The sequence below is a fragment of the Boleophthalmus pectinirostris genome, unplaced genomic scaffold (assembly GCF_026225935.1).
Source record: "Boleophthalmus pectinirostris isolate CB_2022bp ecotype Guang Dong unplaced genomic scaffold, ASM2622593v1 HiC_scaffold_7, whole genome shotgun sequence".
Classification (NCBI taxonomy): Eukaryota; Metazoa; Chordata; class Actinopteri; order Gobiiformes; family Gobiidae; genus Boleophthalmus; species Boleophthalmus pectinirostris.
Window position 1 is genome coordinate 9,604,418 of NW_026571473.1, and position 16,250 is coordinate 9,620,667.

The following is a 16,250-nucleotide window of genomic DNA, read 5'->3' on the forward strand; positions in this document are numbered from 1 at the left end:
ATTTATCAACAACTTGCAAATGAACATCATAGTTTTTTTAATAGAACCCTTTGCATACACTTAATCCTTATCCCATTAGTTCCTCCATTTACCTGGGTCCCTGGGTTTATTTATATTTCAGCGGATTAGTCGAGGAATTAGGATACAAATTAGCCTTATATCAACTTCACTCTAAAGTAGTTATCACATTACAAGTTGGGGCACTGCACTGGAGGAGCATGCTGTTTTCCCAGTGTTCAGTCAGATGATTTTATTGGCTAAGGTCCACGAGGGGGATGGGCTTACATCACCCCCAGTAACCTTTTAGTTTCATAAAAAGTGGCGCGATTGTTATTACAGCCAAATCGTGCTACATAGGCATTCGCTTGCTTGATTGATGCATGGAGATTATTTCTAACACTACTTAATATTACCAGATCATCACAGTATTCAGTGAAGAATAGGAAAAATACCTTTATTGTGCATTCATTGTGGCAGGTTTAGACAGCATCATATAAAAATAGCCCCAAAACAAACAACCACTGTGGCATTACACAACTGCAGCGGGGTGTGTCAGCTACTTTCTTCACAACACGCCCTTTCAGCAGCACTAAGCAGCTCCAGCCATATCACATTTCACTACAGCGCAGCGAACAGTGCAATCCTTCTGTATACGACAACAATGTGTGTATAGGGACCAAATCCACCATCCAGCAAGGCTCAATTTCTTTGGTCCTACGAGTGCATAAAGCTTCATAAAATAGAATTGCACCGAAAAATTGCTTAAAAATGTTAAAGGTCAGATATTACGCAAAATGGATTCTTGTGATACTTGCTTTAGTCATGTTATAATGTTGTTACTCCTCAAAAACGAACCTGGAGTTGTGTTTTACTTGATTCACATGTTTGAGTTTATTGCTGAAGGTGTATGGAGTTTAAAAATACAATCGGGCAATTTCCTGCACATGACATCGCGAAGGTGGGACAGTATTTTTGCTGTTTGAGAGATGAACTCTGCCTAAATATGCAGGGTTTGTCTGTTAAACATTTGTAAATGAAACAAAACACAACTCCAGGTTTGTTTTTGGTAAGGAAACATTATAACATAGATCAGAATACAGCGTAATATGGGCCCTTTAAAGGAGACACGTTACGCTAAATGTAGTTTTTTGGTCATGATTTCAAGGTAAACCATGTAACTTTTCAACTGAGGGGTTCGCTATATGCTCGTCTTCATGGAAATGTTATTGCTCTGCCTGGAAAGTTCCACAGTATGAGATTAAACGTATCCATCTTCCACTGTTCTTGCTCTTGCTTTTATCATGAATGGGGTCCCCTCTCAAAAATCTCAGGTTACAAATCTGACCTGTAACTTCACATGGCGTCACCTGGTTGTCTTCATGGAGATAGAAATGTTAAAACAATACCGGGAAACTTCCGCAGAACTTAAAACTTAAAAATAGCTCTTGTTCTCATTATGAATGTGGTCCCCTCTATACAAACCTAACTTACAACTTCATGTGGCCTCACCAGCTTGTCTCCATGGAGATAGCGACATTAAAACCATTCAAGAGAAGAAATATCTCCATGTAAACAAGCAAATGACAGACCATCCACCACAAAAGTACATAGAGCATTTTTATTATTGCACATGTTTTTTTATTTGTATATGCGTGCATGATTGTCTTATTATCGCAATGAGTAATCTATGTTGTATTCGCCTGCCATACTCCCTGGGGTTATATTCCATTGCTGCACTGTGGGATTTCTTATAACCCCAAAGGCTTTACAGGACAAGACACATTTAAGTGTGAAATGTGGGGGACAAAAACTTGGGAGGGACATTCAGAAAATTACTAGAGCCATAAATCAAACTCCAGACACTGCAGTTGGCGCAGAGGAAGCCCATGATCATAAGTGTTGCCTACACCAGATTAGACTCTTTTGCAGTACTGCTCCAAATAGTCTTTATTATAGCTTTGCAACTCTAACAGTAGTTGTTTATACTTTGAGCTTCATAAAAACTCCTTTGAAACTCCTTTGAAAATACAGTCTTTTGTGTCGTAAGCTGGTCTTTTGTATAGGGATGCACTAAGCTTTTTCTGTTCCGATACTGATGCCGATACTTTGGCTCTAAAGGTGCATTGTGTAACTTTTCTGGTGGAAGGTCCGTCAAATGCTTTTCTCCATGGAGATGTTATTGCTTTCCCTGGAATGTTCCATGGTGTTACTTTAAACATATCCATCGAGCAGGTGTCATTACAGGTGTTTCTATTGCTCAAAAATACAGTAATTCCTTCTATGAATAGGGGCGATTCTCCACAGATCTGAACTGTAATGTGCATAGTGCTGTAAACGGCTCATCTCCCTTTGTGATAGATAGGTTTTATCTATACTGTGGAACATTCTAGGCATTCTAGGGCAAACTTTTTGACTCATGGGCCACAAAGGGTTCTAAAATTTGAAGGAAGGGCCAGAGCAGGAGCAAATGGATGGAGTTTTTTGGTAATCCACCTCATAACAGAAAAAAAAAAAACATGGGATATGTAGAAAACATATCCGATGTTACTGAAATATCCCATAATTGAAAAGCATTATAAAGCATTACAACAAAATATCTGTCTTTCAAGTCCCATGGTATTTACCATTTACTGAAATTACTTTTAAAACACTGAAAATTATTATTATTACTATTATTCAAGTTCAGTGGGTCGGATTAAAAAGATTAAAAGGGCCGCATATGGTCCCCAAGCCGTAGTTTGCCCACCCCTGTTCTAGACAAAGCAACAGCGTTTCTATGGAAACAAGCAGGTAGCAGACCTTCTACCAGAAAACACAGTGCATCTTTAAAGTAGCTACAGAATAACTGAAAATATTGCAAGGTGTTTTGGGCCTACATTGTCCAGTAAATTGTCTTAATACACCAATTTATAGCCCAAAATGTAAGATCAGCTGAATCGATATCATGGAACCGATATCTGAAACCCTCTAAATTTTTTATGTTGGAGCTGATATAAGTATTGTTTTGGTGCATCTCTACTTTAGTATAACACAATTTTCAAGGCATCTAAGACCTGATTGCATTATTTTGGTAGTAGTACAAAAATACAAAGAGTGTACATTACAAGATTGTTTAAAAAGCCTGATTAAAGCGTAACATGTCTCCTTTAACCATTAAGTGCATATAGGATACTTTGTTGTGCAGTTGTGATATGATGCAGCTGCTAAACAATTTACACATGACTAAAACACATTCAAATATTGACCTTTTATACTATATGACCTGTACCTGTATGAACTTAAACAGAAGTAACATTGTCATCCATAAACAACTGTATTTGACTATTGAATGAAATGTTATTGCATATGCTCTCATAGAAAATGCAACCATTAAACAATGCACCGATCAAGCAAAACATTATGACCATTTACCACTAGAGTAAACTTTAAAGCACCAATAGTCTGAGCTACTAATCGTTTGGATCTTCTGTCTGTCTCAAACTACTATTAAGAAATGGCTGCGTATTGCTTTTCTTTTAATCTAACCACAATCTCTTACAGTTTAAGATGAAACTACAGTCATGTCAACATCACTATCAAACCTCATCAGAAAGTACATATAGAAACTAATGGCAGTGTGTGCAGAGCTGTTGCATTTGTTGCTCAGGGCGTCTGGGGTGGGTGGGATTCTGACCGTTGCCCGGGTAACTTAGTGTCCAGAATAGAATTAATAGGAGATAAGAAATTAGGATATTGAGTGTATCAATAAAATGTGCATTGTGTAACTTTTCTGGTGGAGGGTCCATCAAATACTTCTTCATAGAGATATTATTACTTTGTCTGGAATGTTTCACAGTGTGGCTTTAAACCTCTCTCTCTTTATGAAAAGCAACCCAGGCCAACTTACAGGTCAAATCTGTGCAGAGGCAACCCTGCTCACAGTCAGAATGCTTGTTTTTCTAGGTATTTTTGAGCTAAAAAAACACTTGTAATTGAATAAATGCAAAGTAGAGTTGTTTAATGTCATACTGTGGAACATTACAGGCAAAGCAATGGCATATCCACAGAAACAAGCAGATGACGGACACCCAACCAAGAAGTTACACCTTGGTGTAACTTTGATATATGATTTCATTATTTACAAAAAGCAAAACAAAAACAGAACCCATGTCATGTCAGTATCTTATCATGTGAGAATCTGAGTTTAAACCTAATATAACAATATAAAAACACTGTGCTCCTCCAGTGACGGTGCATCTAAGCCTCATTATTTAACTTAGCTCAACTGAGGGTGTAAGCGGTTTTAAATGAGCTTGCAGTGCACCGTTTTGCAGCCCCGTACAGCCGGGACTGTCAGTTACTCCCACTCCGGAAACAAGATTTGCAGATTTATGCAGAATGGAATTATCTGATGATGCCCTAAAAACACCTAATGCAAGCTAGATAAGTTTAATGCTATACTGTGGGACATTAAGAAGCACTCAATTCGTCTTGGACAGATGGGGGGGTTGTGCATGACTGGGAATGCCTCTGTAAACTGACCTCTGTAGACTAGAATACTGTTTTGGAGACACTCTAAACCAGTTCACGCCCCATACACCAGCCACTAACTATAAAAGAAGAAAAGATATTTTATTACTGTTAAAAGGCACTGTTGGCTACCAGATTTTTACCGTTTTAAAAACATGAAGATTTTTACATTTTTTTGCAGTGGTCCCAAGTATCAGAGCATCCTCAATATTCACCACAATAAGCACAACTTTCAGAGGCAAAAGCAGAGTTTACGATCACAGTAAAGCTAACAAGAATTAGCATGCTAACAGCGCACTTCCTGTTATTCGCACAATAAAACACATTATATTTAGATGCATTTTTATCTCAAGAGCTGCTTATACAATACAGGCAAAAGACATGATTTTGCTCAGATACCTGGAAGAAATCAAGTAAAGGGCCTTTAAGGTGCACTTTGTAACTTTTCGGTTAGGGGTCCGTCACCTTCATGTTTCTATGGATATGCTATTGCTCTGCTTAGAATGTTCCACAGTGTGACATTAAACAGATCTACTTTACAGTTCTTCAATTACAGGTGGTTTTATAGTTCAAAAATACCTAGAAAAACAGGCAGTCTGACTGTAAACGAGGTTGCCCTTCCACAGATCTGACCTGTAACTTGTAACTTGGTCTAGTTTGGTCTCCATGAAGATAAAAAGGTTTACTGTGAAACATTCCAGACAAAGCAATAACATTTCCATGGAGAAAAGCATTTGACGGCTCCTCCACCAGAAAAGTTACACAATGCACCTTTAAAGTCATAATATTGTGCTTAATCGGTGCTAAGCAATCTATACAACACTACACTTCGAAGTTTCCACATGGCGTGTTGCAACGTGAGACAAAAAGGCAGTGAAATTTGATATATCAGCAATTATTTGAGACATGCTTGTATGTTTTTGTAGCCAGTCATGATAATACAGACTTCTCATGTTGCTGTCAGTGAGTTCATGTTAATGTTGTATTTACAATGGAGCAGTGGTGGAAGGTTACGAAGTACAAAAGTAAAAGTACAATACTTCAGTACAATTTTTCACTTAAGTAAATTTTACAGTGAGTACTTTTTACTTTTACTTCACTACATTTCAGAGCAGGTATCTGTACTTTCTAATCTACTAATCTACTACATTTTAGATCTGAACTGAAAAGTAAAAAGTACTTTTCTTTATGGTTTGAGACCTGCTGAAATGGCTGAGACTTTATTTTTTGGCACATTTAATTTGAGTTTCCATCTCAACTTTGAGCAAACCAAATGCACAAAAACGGCAAGAAAAAATAAGTCAACTGAATCACTTAAAATCAGCCAAATTATTTATCAAAATCACAACATTTCATTCTTTAACTGTTCTAAAATCTCTGCAAAATACTTTTACTTTTTACGCTTAAAGTACATTTTTAAACAAGTACTTTAATACTTGTTCTTAAGTAGAATTTTTTTCCTGTGATGCTTTTACTTGAGTAACTTCTTGCCCTTGTATCTGTACTTTTACTTAAGTAACAAAACTGAGTACTTCATCCACCACTGCAATGGAGAAGATGTTTGTGTGTTGTATATGTACTGTATGTAAAATGATATAGCAGAGACTGAAAGATGAAAGATGACAATAGAAAAAATGCTATTCTGTTTGTATATAGATATATATATATATATATATAGTAACAATAAATTCACACTATCAAACCTCATCAGAAAGTAGAAATAGAAACTAAAGGCAGTGTGCAGAGCTGTTGCATTTGTCGCTCAGGGCGTCTGGGGTGGGAGGGACTCTGACTGTTGCCCGGGTAACTTAGCGCTCAGAATGGAGTTCATGTACGGCCAGATGCGGTCGGTGTCTGTGCCAGAAAATGAATGCAGGATGCCTTGAGACCTATAAGACAAAAAGAACAGATTAGAAGAAGATATAAGTGATAGAAATACAATAATACAAACATATCTATGATTTTATTTTTACTTGTATGTATACTTTTAAATAATTATGCTTTATTTGACACCAGTCCCTTGCTACTTGTAGAACTTATTTTGAATTTATTACTACCATTTATATTTTTGCTCTTTGTTTTTATCATTTATTGTGATGTGTGAGTTACTGTATCCAAATAATTTCACTTGTGGATCAATAAAGTTTGTCTAAGTCTTAAAGCTACAGTGTGACATTAAAGGGGCACCATGTAACTTTTTGGTTGGGGGTCCATCACCTGCTTGTTTCTATGGATATGTCATTGCTCTGCCTGGAATATTCCACAGTATGACATTAAACAGCTCTGCATTACATTTGTTCAATTACAGGCGGTTTTATAGCTCAAAAATATCAAGAAAAAAGGCATTCTGACTGTGAGCGGGATCGCCTCTCCACAGATCTAACCTGTAACTGTAATTTGGTCTGGTTTGGTCTCCATGAAGATAGAAAGACTTAACACCATACTGTGAAACACTCCAGACAAAGCAATAACATCTCCATGGACAAACCCTCTACCAGAAAAGTTACACAATCCACCTTTAACAGCTACTCAAATGGTGGTGGTAGAATTTAATGTGGTTTGTGACTAATGTGGTTTTGTGATTTTTCTGACATTGTGGCAGTACAGTTTGATGTATTTCTGCATTTCTGATGTATGTTTTGATAATAAGATTCTGTTCAAAGTTCACATTTTAAATCTGTCTGGAATAACTGACAATGGGTGAATACAAACTGACAAACTGATACAAGAATCACCTTTCTGAACATGCTTACACAGATCTAAACTACAGTATTAGCATCTTTTTATGCTGAAAAAGAGAATATTTAGTTGTCTATAGAGGGAATTACAGTATTTAAACTTTGCAGCCTTTGCAATTTGCTGACTTCCTCCGTTCAAACAGCATTTTTGATACTGTTGAGATAAATTTTGCAGGCCTGTATTCAGTCCGTTTTTTTTTTTTTTTTTTTTTTGAGCGATAGCCCAATATTTCTGACACAGGTAGAATAAAAACAAAACAAAAAACGAACTTGACACAGAAAGGCACAGGTGGGAGTTGAACCCAGAATCTTCTTGCTGTGAGGTGAGAGTGCAAGTATTCCAAAAGGTGTGAGATATTAGGATATAAAAGATATGAAATTATGATATTGAGTATATAGTTAAAGGTGCATTGTGCAACTTTTCTGGTGGAGGACTCTTTTTGGTGGAGCGCCTGTTTTTCTAGGTATTTTTGAGCTATAAAACCGCTTATAATTAAATAAATGTAATGTAGAGCTGTGTCATGCCATATTTTGGAACATTCCAGGCCAAGCAGTGACATCTCGATAGAAACAAGCAGGTGACGGACCCCCAACCAAAAAGTTACAAAGTGCACCTTTTAATATATAATTTAGTTGTTTATTATTATTTTTTAATAGTCTTTCAAATAATGTTAACCAGTGAGATTTCAGTGTTGTTGTGTTTGATTCTCAACTTCTGCTATTTAACCTACAGTATTTTGTGCTGAGTTCTGAGTTTTAAATACCCTTGTGGTTTTGCAGTGTTATGTAAATGTGAGCACTGTTCCCTTTTTTGATGAGTACATAAATCCTTATGAATCTGATTTAGTTCTTAAATTCAGTTTTGTTATTTTTATTTTATTTATTTTTCCACAGTAATCTTAATATATTGGAGAGGTTACCTAAAGGTGCATGATTTTGTGGGGGTTGGGGGTCCGTCACCTGGTTGTTTATAAGAATACGGTATGTCACTGGAATGTTCCACAGTACGACTTTAAACAGCTCTACCATTTATTCAATTACAGGTGGTTTTAAAGCTTGAAAAACAGGCATTCTGACATTGAGTGGGGTCGCCTCTCCGCAGATCTGACCCGCAACTTGTTCTGGTTTGGTCTCCACGAAGATACAAAGGTTTAATACCATACTGTGAAACAAATAACAGCTCCATGAACAAGTATTTGATGGATCCTCCTCCAGAAAAGTTACACAATGCACCTTTTAGTCAGTGGTTTAGTCATTTTTCTGTTTAATACATTTTTCCACAGCAGTCTTAATCCATTCATTAAACACAAGTATGTAATGAGGTATTATTATAAGCCACTCTTTTAGACTTTTTAACCCAAAAGTTGGCAGTTTGAGTTGTGTCCTTGGGCAAGACACATTACCCTCCTTGACCATGTATTAGTGTGTGGTATTATGTAAGAATTAGACATACTTTGGGTAGTGTTCTGTATGCTTTGTTTCCTTACTGAAATACATTTAAACTCCAACTGATTTTACAAATAATCAAACCTACTTGTAGAGGTCTAAGACAGGCTTGGCAACATCTTTATAGTGTCTCAGTCTGGCCATGAGCGCTTCTGGTTTGTCATCTTCACTTTGAACGAGTGGCTCTCCAGTGACGTCATCTTTTCCCTGGGATGGACACAACAAAAGGTGACTCCACAATACGAAACATACAGAACATAACATGAATAGATAGAAAGAAAAGGCATCCGGTTTCAGTTGGTATGAACAAAGGTAAAGACCAATGAATCACTGGTCTTAAAGATCGTATTATGCAAAATTGACTTGTGTGAACTCTTAGTCAAAACACAGCTGGAGTTGTGGTTTGTTTCTTTCAGACATGTTTGAGTGATAATGGTTTATTGGTGTGTTTATACCTTGAAAGCCCAAAATGTGTTCAACCTTGTGATGTCATGAAGCGGTAGTTTTTAAGTTAACAGCTCCTTTTACCTTTAGTTCAGTTGAGATTGGCAATTCCAGGGCTGTTATCCATGTGTCTAGTGACAGTGTATAGGGTTTAAAAACACTTCCTGTATTATCACATGACATTACAAGGTCGAACAGTGTCACAGAGTGTTTTCTGTTTTTGAAAAGAACCTCCTAGAAAGACTAAATATGCAGGTTTGTGTGTTAAACATGTGTGTATGGCATGTTTAACACACCAACATGACTCCAGATATGTCTGTGATGAGGAAACAATATTATAACATGGATCAGAAAATACCCTATAGGCCTGTCAATTGTTTTTTTTTTGTTTTTTTTTTCAATTATTATTAAACAAAAATTATTTCAGTAGAAGTAGTGTCAGTTTTACATTAGAAAAGCTGAAATGTTGAAAGAAAAAACAAAACAAAACAAAGTACAGTTCTAAAAAAACAAACAAAAAACAAACAAATTCCATCCAAAATGCAGGCACATTTTACATGCAAGTAACAATTTTCTGATTGTTTAAACATTCAGTTATCAATATAAGGGTATTATCATATATTTTTATTTGTCCAGTGATAACTATTATGTACATTAGACAAGCTATCAGACATAATAACAATGAAAGTATTTGAAAATTGAAAATCAAATATATTGTTTATAATAAGAAAACTCAGAAAACCACAAAAAGAGCTGAGAAAAAATTGATCTCTGTCTTTGTTCGATACTCAACCAAGACATTAAAGGTGCACTATGTAACTTTTTGTGGTCCATTACCTACTTGTTTCTATGGATATGTCATTGCTCTGCCTGGAATGTTCCACAGTATGACATTAAACAATTGTACTTTACCTTTATTTAATTACAAATGGTTTAATAGCTCAAAAATACCTAGAAAAACAAGCATTGAGACTGTGAGCGGGGTTGCCTCTCCACAGATCTGACCTGTACCTTGGTCTCCATAAAGATAGAAAGGTTTAATGTCATACTGTGAAACATTCCAGCCAAAACAATAACATCTCCACGGAGAAAAGCTTTTGACGGACCCTCTACCTGAAAAATTACACAATGCACCTTCAACAGTCACGCTTTAGCACACAAGTTTCAGCCAATTGTAAGAGAGAAAATGTTTAAAAAGTTCAGATATACATTTTTACGGACCACCTCTATTCCCAGAGTGATCTGATTTGCAATAGTGGGACTGACCGTGACTCTTGGGGGGTTAAAGATCATGTTGTAGACCCTGCCGCTGGCCGGGTGGATCCATTTGTCGCTCAGTCTCTCCTTTAGGGTCTCAAAGGGGATGTTCAGACTGATCACCATGTCCAGCTGGTAGCGCGCATTCAGAGCCTGGGCCTGGCCGATGGTACGAGGGAAACCTAGAGATGAAAAAACACACAATGAATAGAGAGATGGAGAGAGAGCGTGAGAGGGATAGATAGAGAGATAGAGACCTTTATTACAAACCCGTGGTCCAGAATAAAAAAACAGACAATCTAAAAAAACAAAAAATAATAAGAGGCTCCTGACCTCTTAGAAAACAACTGTACCAGTGTTTCCACAGCTGATCACTGTATCCAATATGAATCAACAATAACATCATCACTAGTTATTCAGACGGGATAAACATTTACGGGTATATAATATTGATACCGACAGTTCACTGGCACTTGTCCATCTCTGCCTTTTAAACAGAAGTCTAGTGAAGAGCGAGGTGCAGCACTTTTATAAAACTGGTAAGATGAGAATGTTACAGAGAGAGAGAGACAAAGAGAGCAAGAGAGAGGTAAAGAGAGACAGCTTGCAGTGTATTAACTCTTGAGGATACCAGCAAATCAACGATACTGGTTCATCGGGGAATTTTAAACAGAAGCAACATTTAAAGCCACTGTCAGTCTCTGTAGGTAAATTTTTCTATCGTTCACCCAAAAATGTGCAGTTAAGAGCAAGGTGCAGTACATTTGGAAACACTGGTAACATGAGAATGTTACAGAGAGAGAGGGGAGATAGAGATAAAAACAGAGAGAAAAAGAAATAGAGAGGAGGGATACAGAGAGAGAAGGAGGGGCAGTACATTTCTAAACACTGGTAAAATGAGAATGTTGAGATATTTTTTCTACAGTGTCTTAGGGTGCTCCCTGTTGAGTCCTGGTTCGAGTCCAGTTTAGAGCAGATTGTAGACCTGGTTTCATCCGGTTCTAGTCCTGGTTTAATCTGAAACTAGTTCCAGTTTAGTCCCAATTTTGATGTGTAAGCACGAACGTGACTTCATCCAAATAATTCACTGGTAAAGAATTATACATACATTGTACATACATACACAAGATATATCTAGACTTTTGTTTATCTTTACAAGTTCCACCAGATTATTATTTTGTGTTGAAATTCACAGTCTATTTTCTATTATCATTTTGTATCAAATTTGGTGTTAAGTATCAAGCCTATTCCTTGGAAGAAAGTTTATATTTCAGAATCGTAAAAACAACGATGTAACTTTTTTGGTGGTGGGTCCATCAAATACTTTTCTTCATAGAGATGTTATTGTTTTGTCTGAAAGGTTTCTCAGTATGGCATTAAACCTTTCTATAATCATGGAGACCAAACCAGTCCAAGTTACAGGTCAGATCTGTGGAGAGACAACCCCACTCACAGTTAGAATCCTTGTTTCTTGAGCAATAAAACCACCTGCAATTGAATACATGTCAAGTAGATCTGTTTAATGTCATACTGTGGAACATTCTAAGCAGACCAATGACATATCCATTGAAAAAGATGACAGACCCCCAACCAAAATGTTACACAGTGCACCTTTAATGTAATGTAAAATAAAAGGGAAAATCTTTATCTTTTACAACTTCTGCTATTACTCAACTACTGTTTTGCTCTTCCCATTTCTTACCAAACTCAGTCTCTTAAAGCTGCGTGTCACATGGATAACCACTAAAACCACAAATGCAAGTAATGCATGTATGGCTAAGTGCATTTCTAACACTTTTTGTTTGTTTGTTATGTAGTCTGCAGGGTTGTCAAAAGTATCCTAAATCAGATACTAATCAATACTAAAACTGGATACTCCTTTGAGCAGGTATTGATACTAGAAGACTTTTCTAGTCACAGGAGAGAAATTAACCTTTCCTGAATGTCTTTAGAATGATCTTGAGCTGTATCAGAACAAGTATAAGAGCACATAAACTAGTATACGCCCATGGAACACTGTGGAACCTACCTGGACCACTGAGGGAGTACATGGATATAAAATCTCATTGTAAAAAAATATATATAAGAAAGTCCTATGATTTAATATTGAAAATCACATTCTACTGTCTAATTAAAGAGTGTTTTTTTATTGTCATTGTAGTATCAAAATCAGGCTCAAGTTTATTCCTTAGTATCGAAATCGAGTTTGAAATTTCACTATCATGACAACACTAGTTTGTATGCACCACAACACTGCAAATATTCACCAAAAGTTGTTGCTTTAATGTTATGAGTTATGAGTTTTGGTTGGGATAATACCTGCCCATAATATCGAAGATTTATACAGTAACATGGATTACTTGTAAGTAAGTACAAAAGTAAAGGAGTGCCTACAGAATGGGTGTCTTCTTGCATTCCTAGAAGTTTTAATAATTTGTTTAGACGATAATAGCCAGGCGTGTCTTGGTCATACAACAAACTTGAACTTAAGTAAATGAAAACACCCTTTGTTTAGTGTGTAAATATTGGAATACATGTATATGAGTTTCACTACTGAAAACATTACACTTCGTTTTTGCTCATTTTGTTATTTGAATGCACAGTTGACATATTTCAGAGCTAACAACTGCATAAGTGTGTGTATAAATAAACACACAATAAATGGGACAATGATAAAGTCTGTGATGACATTGTAAGATAACGATGCTGGTGAAGATGGCAAGTCAACACAGGGAGTATTTTGGAGTATTTTTGTTTTGAGTAATGTTTGCTTGTGCTATTTGTATTACTTTTTATAGCTCAGAACTGTTTGCAGATCAATACATCAAGGCTAAGATGTATTTGATAATATTGTGTGTTCAAAATTATCAAAAAAAAAAGAAAGAAAAAAAATCAATTTCTTAAATGCAAAATAAAAAAAATTATTAGACATAGAGTTGCAATAACAAATATTTATGAGCTAGTAGCAGTAGAAAGAGAAAAAACTTGTAACTGTATTGTATGTAGCTTGGGGCAATGGACAAAATTACAAACAGATGTTATGGGCTTATATTTTACTTGCTTAATTAGTCTTTTGTATAAGCCTCGACATGTTGCAAAACTTACCATTTATCTAACTTGCCTCCAGAGATTTGGAGGGTGGTGGCGAGTTGGACCAATCAGATTTGAGCCTGACAATAATTACAACTGGCACAAGATTCTCCTTTGAAGTGAACTCATCCAGTACCACAGCTATGCACGCCGTATGATGCTTATATCGTACGGAGGTATTAGGAATGTAAAAGTCTAACTAATGGTGTAAGAATAGACCGTGTCAAGAGACCTGACCTTCCAACAGCCAGCTGTGTCCACTCAGTTGTTCCAGTCTGGGGAGCATAAGCCTGGTCACTACGTGGTCCGGCACCAGCATTCGTTTGTCTATGTAGGATTTCACCAGGACACCTGCCTCTAATGCACAATAAACAAATCAGTAATGCAAAACAACAGTGTAATCTTTATTAAAAAAAGCCAAAAAACAAAAAAGATTATCAGTACAGTAACATTCCTAACCTCAAACGCCCCTGTCCTTAAATGACCTAAGCTCTAAATATACAGTATAGGCATCCTAAATAGCTGGAATCTGTAATAAGGATTTACTAAAGGTTAGACTGGTTTGCCAAAATTATATTTACACGGATGAATTTGGTCATGTGGTTCTGTTTAATTGATCCCAGTTGGTTTGGTTGCTAGAATAAAAATCTTAAAGGGACCTCATCCATTTTTGACAGGAAATAACACTGGAAAATTATACTGTTTGGCAGGAAGATTGGACATTCCTGGTAAAACTGCTCAACTCATGCTTCTCAAGAAAATTCTAGCAAACATAATCGTCAAAAAAAAAACAGATCACAGCGCGCGTGCCTTCCTGTTTCTGTGCCCCATGTTGACACGAACCGCAGACACCCCTCTTTTTCTGTTTGTATCCTACCTGTTTCATTTGCCGCTACGATTTCCTGCAAAAAATGTGCGCACGATAAATATTGGAGCCCGAAGTTCTGCGCGATCCTCTTTGATATGGTTCCTTTGCCTGATCCGGGTGGACCCATGATAACAGCACGGAATAACTTGGCCATGGTTTCCTCAAAAAAAAAAAAAAAAAAACGATTCCAACTATTGCACGCACGCACAGATTTTCACTATTACCGGATTTGGAGAAAAGGAGACACGTTAATTATGCGTTAATGAATTGGCTGAGCGCAAGGATAGTCAAACATTCGTGGTTTCTCAGAGTCAAACCCGGTTGCAACTCGACTCCACAGTTGATAGTTTCACTGTACTGCCACTGCGCCGCTATGAGTCAGTACAGCACCGTTTTTTTTCTTTCCTTTCTTTCCGCGAAGCTCTTTGGATGTAAAAGCGCTTCTCTACGTCTTTAAGAGCACATCGGGCTTCTCAGCGAATGAATGAGGGAGTCTTCACAACGCCCTATTTCTCTCCGCGCATCATCTAGGAAAAATCCGGATAGGCTGTTGACTGTCTCATGTACAAACGCAGCGCTGCCATCTGGTTAATGTAGTTTTTGTCACGTGATTGCTGTAGTCCCAAAGCAATGTGGGTGAACTGAAATGCCTTTTTAATAACAAAAAAAAAAATAAAAAAAAAATACTTGGGTTCGCTGTAACTAGCCTCAAATATTTAGAAAATCCTCGAGTTCAGTTGGTGTCAAATGTTGTAGTCCAATTTCCCACGTTAAAGTTAAAGCATGGTCTTATATGGCTGTTGTTTTTGTGTTTCTATTTATAGCCAGACTGCTTAATATTTCATTACATTGTGTTTGTTTAAATATTTATGTGTTGTTTGACATACCAGGCATATTCTTTGTTGAAATTCAGTAAAGGAATGTACAATAGGGTGGAAAAAGCGTAGTGATTAATGCTGAATTTCCAATGAGGGACAATGCATTTAATATACAGCTAAATATAGAAATTATGACATAGGCTTACTCTAGATTAGCCAAGTTTAAAATAACTGTACCAGTAGCAGTAATAATATTAGATAGCCTTTGGGATAAGTTGTAATTGAATGTAATTAGATCCCTATTAGCAGGTCGGTTAAAATAAATAACAATAATAACAGTCATTAGAATGCAGTTAAAGATACCACAGACCCTATGTTTACTTCTCACTTGCAATAAGAAATCAAGTTTGATTTGCATAATTTGAATTCAGGAAATACATTTGAAGATTCAATACTCTACTTTTTATGTGAAGGGTCTGTCACCTGCTGTCTCCATGGAGATGTTATTCCTTTACCTGGAATGTTCCACAGCATGGCATTTAACATATCTACCTCCCAAAGACAAATACGGTAAGTGACAGATCATATCAGTGGAGAGGCTACACCACTCACAGTAAAAGTACATGTTTTTCAAGGTAATCAAATATAGCCTGAATAGCAAATAATAAAGCTCATATTGAGGATGATACTAACTTAATGTTGTAATTAAGTAAAACATAAATTACAGTATGTGTATCTGTATTTGAATCTGTATCTGTGTCTGATTGTGGACAAGATGTAAATAAATATATATACTGAAAATGGCTCAATTCTGATGGCAGTGTTTTTTGAAGTTTTGCATCGTAATTTTTTTTTGTATTAAATTCCACTTCTGGACTGTAACGGACAGGCACACTGTGTGTCTGTGTGTGAGAACTGAGAACTGCTCTGAGAATCTTGCAAATGAATTGCCCTCTGGGATCAATAAACATTTCTGAAACTGAACTGAAAAACATACTGGGAGGAATCTTGCAAGTTCATTATAGTTCAATAAATAACACTTTTGCATTGGGCAGAACTATGAAAAATTAACCCCCTGGT

At 36.6% G+C, this 16,250-nt stretch overlaps 1 protein-coding gene across 1 annotated transcript; it reads right to left on the minus strand.

Moving 5' to 3' along the window:
- Window positions 1-428: 428 nt before the first annotated feature.
- On the minus strand, window positions 429-14,948 carry ak4 (adenylate kinase 4). Its single transcript, XM_020933391.2, has 5 exons — window positions 14,362-14,948; window positions 13,722-13,841; window positions 10,404-10,576; window positions 8,782-8,900; window positions 429-6,398 (listed from the first exon to the last, which is right to left on the minus strand). Exons 1-5 carry the CDS (start codon window positions 14,504-14,506, stop codon window positions 6,272-6,274), a joined length of 684 nt encoding a protein of 227 aa, XP_020789050.1. The 5' UTR covers window positions 14,507-14,948; the 3' UTR covers window positions 429-6,271.
- Window positions 14,949-16,250: the final 1,302 nt, after the last annotated feature.